General features: G+C 47.4%; 1 protein-coding gene across 1 annotated transcript; it reads left to right on the forward strand.

Annotated features, from left to right (window-relative positions):
- Positions 1-3,814: 3,814 nt before the first annotated feature.
- On the forward strand, positions 3,815-4,267 carry LOC148208676 (uncharacterized). The gene has a single exon (XM_088119147.1). It carries the CDS (start codon positions 3,815-3,817, stop codon positions 4,265-4,267), a length of 453 nt encoding a protein of 150 aa, XP_087975273.1.
- Positions 4,268-4,903: the final 636 nt, after the last annotated feature.

A 4,903-nucleotide genomic window follows, 5' to 3' on the forward strand; every position in this document is an offset into this window, starting at 1 on the left:
ACAAGAAAGAATAAATACTCAATTATGAAGGACTCCCCGAGAATTGTGTATTATTGATCAATACAATAAAACGCAAGCACAACACTTGATATATGAATCAAAGGTGTTACAAATTACACCCACAATAAACCCAACTTAATTATTAATGTGTTTATGCAGTTAAAAGTCATCAACTTGCATATCGAAATTACTGATTTTCAACCATTTCAAAGGCTAGCAGCGAATAGCACTCCAGTCCAAGGTAGTCATGAGCTCCCACCAATAGAATTCACAAAAGTAAACTTTGCTTGCACTTGTTATCATTCTATAACCCTTCCATTTCACTCTATTGCTAGGAGAAGAACCAGGCCCAAAATTCTTAATACTCTCCATAATACAATATATTAAAGGCAAAATTACCACTCCATTCTGACCACCCTGCAGGCTTCACCAAGCCATCCAAGTAGTTTTACAAGTAAACCGTGCGAGAGTACTCCTTCCATGGCCTCCCCAAGTAGATTCCAACCGAGCTTCGAACCGGTTCGAGGTCAGTCGCGGCCATCACCCTCGAGTTGTGGATCAAGATCCCGGTGTTTTGATTCGGGACAATGTGGCCTTGGGCGATCACGATGCATTGCTACCCATCAATAGGTTTTCTTGCATAGATCATGCAGTTCTGGAGGACAACCGCGACGTTGCCGAAGATGAAATCGATGGTGCCGTAAATGTAGCATTCTCTGTTGAATTGTCTTTGGGAATGGGCGTAGAGAGTGTCTTGATATCCCTCGAATCTGAATCGGAAAGATACGGAGAGATCAGAGCCTAAGAAGACGCTACTCACAACTAATTCTTTTGGTTCCGACCTAACTCACTCCTGCTCCTCCTCCCCACTGCCGCTAACTCTACCGCAATCGTCCGATAATTCCCCGACCCATAGCTATGCCCACACGGCTTTACTTTTAGTTCCACCCAAAAGGCCATACCAATGGAGATAATTGTCCTCCCTTATATATCATGGATCACCCCTTTCCCTAACCAATGTGGGACTTTGTTTGCACTCTTTACAAACACAACACATTTATTGGATTGTGGTTTGGTAAAACTGTAAGCAATCGTCCAACGCAGGGCTCTCTTTTTCGGTACGGCTATTAAGGCCAAGTTGCTTTGTGAGAGTTTGTGCTGCGATAGCTCTGTCCATGGCAACTTTGTGAGCCATTTTTTTGAATTCTGAGAGCTTCGTTGGGTTGAATTGTTTGTCGTTAAAGAACTGGTTGCACACGTCGAGATATGGCGTTCAGCTGCACCATTGGTCGATGGCATTGGTCGAGAGGGATGGTGAGATTAGTGAAACAACGAACAAAGAAATGAGAACAATGGAAAAATGGAGCTTTTGAAATCGAATCATCTTTTTCAGATTTTTTTTTCTTTTAGCTTTTTTATAATGAATGTTAGAAAGGGGTTGGTAGTTTATATAGAAGGGGGGAGGATGAGTTTCATAGGTGTTTGGGGGTAAAAATACCTTGGATACGTGGAGGACGTTTATTGGTGACCAAGGATTAAAGTATCCCAGGTCCACCTCGGACCTGTCGAGGAAGTCAAGTTTGCCCATTAACAAGGCTAAGTATAGAAAGTACCGGTCCGACCTGGATGGGTTCGATCTGCTCAAACTCGACAGGTTCGTTGTGAAAAAGGACAAAGGTAACCACTGGTCGCGAGTGCTGTTGGACCCGCCTCCTATAAATAGAGGGCCTCATTTCCCGCTCAGGTATCGAATCTCACCTCGAACTTAGTATTGAGTCCGACCTATACTGACTTGAGCATCGGAGAGTTTGCCCTCTTGTGCAGGTTCACTCTTGAGTTCAGGTCAAACCGGGGACCAGGTTCGAGCTTGGTTTGTTTAACAGCGTTATGCAATTCTTTACATAAACATTTGGCGCCGTCTGTGGTAAAGGACAATCTAAGTCATCCCGATCTAAAAAAAACGTGAACAAAGATGGTTCAGCCAGCAAATTCAACTAACACGGCCGACCAAAGAGTTCTGGCTGCCAATGATGGCCACCAGAGGGAGGTCGGGGCAGAGGTGGCAGAAGGGCAGATCCATGAAGGCCTTGGGATCGAGCCACTTCGTACGTCGGCGCGCATCACCACACCCGTTCTGCCACTGGCACATCCAAAACCGGCTAAGGCCAATCGTGGCCGAGGTGGTGCCTCGAGGATAACTGCTCGAGGAGCCGCCCCAGCTCCTACCAGGGAGAATTAAAATGCACTCTAAATAGAGATGGAGGCAATGCGCACCCAAATGCGCACCATGGAGGAAATGTATAACGAGATGGTTCAAGCCACAGGTGTTGGGTCTCGATTTGAAGATCGGGCGGCGCGCGATGAGGTGCACGAGCAAAGAGGTCTTCACCTCGACTCAGTTAGTGAAGAGCACCTTGGAGGAGATGAAGGTGAGGAGTACACTCATCAAAGAGGCGATCTCCGCGATCATCTCAACAGAAAGAGAAGCTCGTCCCTCCGAAAGGGACGATCTCCGTCTTGCTCGCACAAGAATTCCAACCAGCAGGCCGAATCTTCTTACAACACGGTAACTCCCGAGGGAATGATCACAAGGGAGGAGTTTGACCAGCTTAAGAGCAAGTTCGATGCTCAGGTTGAAGCCTTGAAGGCTAGATGAGAGAAAAAAGAAAGCCCGTTCGACGATGGCGACCTAGGGGAATCGTCATTCACCTCGGACATCTTGGAGGCTCCAATCCCTCCAAAGTTCAAAACTCCTACCATGAAGCCTTATGATGGGTCTAAGGACCCAAAAGACTATGTTGAAGGCTTCGAAGGCCTCATGGATTTTGAGGCGGCGACAGATGCTATCAAGTGCCGCGCCTTCCAGATTGCACTCACTAGCAGCGCGCGTTTGTGGTATCGAAGGTTGCCGGTCAGGTCGATCTCGACCTACTCCCAGCTGAGAAAAGAGTTTATTAGTCAATTCTCTTCTCGGCATTATGATAGAAAAACAGCGACTCACATTGCGACCATCAGGCAGAAGGAAGGTGAGACGCTGAGAGAATATGTCACAAGGTTCCAGGAGGAGCAGCTGAAGGTCGCACACTGCTCTGATGACTCGGCCATGTGTTATTTCCTCACCGGCCTGGTAGATGAGACCTTAACTGTGAAGCTCGGAGAGGAAGCTCCAGCCACTTTCGTCGAAGTACTGCAGAAAGCTAAAAAAGTCATTGACGGGCAAGAACTTCTCTGAACTAAAACTGGCCGTCCTGAGAAGCAGATTGACTAGAAAAAGCCCAGCCAAGAGAAGAGGAAGGCTGAGTCCAAGTCTAAGGATAGGGGATCATCTTCCTCCAGTGGCCGAGCTGAGTATAAGAGGTTGGATAACGGCCCCAGCTGGAGCCGACCTTATGAGCATTATACTCCGACCACCATTCCAATCTCTGAAATACTTACAAACATTGAGGAGACTGGGATGGAAAAGCTCTTCAAGCGACCTGAGAAGCTCCGAGGAGACCCAGAGAAGTTCAATAAAGATAAATATTGCCATTTTCATCGCGATCACGACCATAACACGTCGAACTGCTGGGAACTGAAACGCCAGATTGAAGATCTCATTCAAGATGGCTACTTCAAAAAATTCGTTGGCAAACCGAGGTCCAACTCGGTGGAAAAGAAAGAGGAGAGGAAGCGTTCAAGGACGCCACCTCGCCGAGATGACCGACCTGCGGTCATCAATACCATTTTCGGAGGCCCAAGTGGGGGCCAGTCTGGAAATAAAAGAAAGGAGCTAGCTCGCGAAGACAGGCGCGAGGTGTGCATCATTAGAGAGCAGATGCCGACCTCCTCCATTACCTTCAACGATGCCGATCTGGAGGGGGTCCATTTGCCCCATAATGACGCGCTTGTAATCGCTCCTGTCATCGATCACGTCCTGGTTCGAAGAGTGCTGGTAGATGGAGGCGCATCTGCCAACATCTTGTCCCTTCCAACATATCTTGCCTTGGGGTGGACCAGGTCACAGTTGAAGAAGAGTCTGACACCCTTGGTTGGATTCTCTGGAGAATCGGTCTCTCCAGAAGGGTGTATTGACTTGCCGATCACTATTGGGCAAGATGATACACAAGTAACTCAGATGAGCGAGTTCGTCGTGATCGACGGCAGGTCGGCCTACAATGCCATCTTCGGAAAACCCATCATCCATTCGTTCCGAGCCGTTCCCTCAACACTTCATCAAGTCCTGAAGTACTCAACTCTTAATGGAGTGGACACGGTCCGAGGAGAGTAGAAAACTTCGAAGGAGTGCTATGCTTCCGCGCTTAAAGGGTCATCAGTATGCACGCTAGAAGGACAAGCCAACTAGGATGAGTTGTTGCAGTCCAAGGCCGACCTACCGAAAGTGGGAAAAGGGTAGTTCTCAACACCGACAAAGAAGCTCGAGCTTGTTCCTTTGCTTAGCTCTGAAAAACAAGTAAGCATAGGAACCAAGCTGGGGGCCACTAATAGGGAGGAGCTGATAAACTTCCTCAGGTCCAACTCGGACGTTTTCGCGTGGTCCCACGAGGACTGCCAGGCATCGATTCGAAAATCATGGTGCATCGCCTCAACATAGACCCATCATTTAGACCTGTGAAGCAAAAGATAAGACATGTAAATAGGGAGAGGAGTAATGTAATTGTTGAAAAAGTAAACAAACTTTTAAAAGCTGAATATATAAGAGAAATTTTGTATCCTGAGTGGCTCTCTAATGTTGTATTAGTTAAAAAAGCTAACGAGAAGTGGAGGATGTGCGTAGATTTTACAAATTTAAATAAGGCATGCCCAAAAGACTGCTTCCCGCTGCCGAGGATCGACCAGCTCGTAGATGCAACAGCAGGGCACGAGCTACTCACCTTCATGGATGCCTACTCCGGATACAACCAAA

This window comes from Momordica charantia, assembly GCF_013281855.1.
Source record: "Momordica charantia cultivar OHB3-1 chromosome 10 unlocalized genomic scaffold, Mcharantia_2.0 BLBB01000010.1, whole genome shotgun sequence".
Lineage (NCBI taxonomy): Eukaryota > Viridiplantae > Streptophyta > Magnoliopsida > Cucurbitales > Cucurbitaceae > Momordica > Momordica charantia.

Bases quoted from the DNA above. Each gene is read 5' to 3' on its own strand.
- LOC148208676 (XM_088119147.1), top strand. From the start codon at position 3,815: ATGCCGACCTCCTCCATTACCTTCAACGATGCCGATCTGGAGGGGGTC.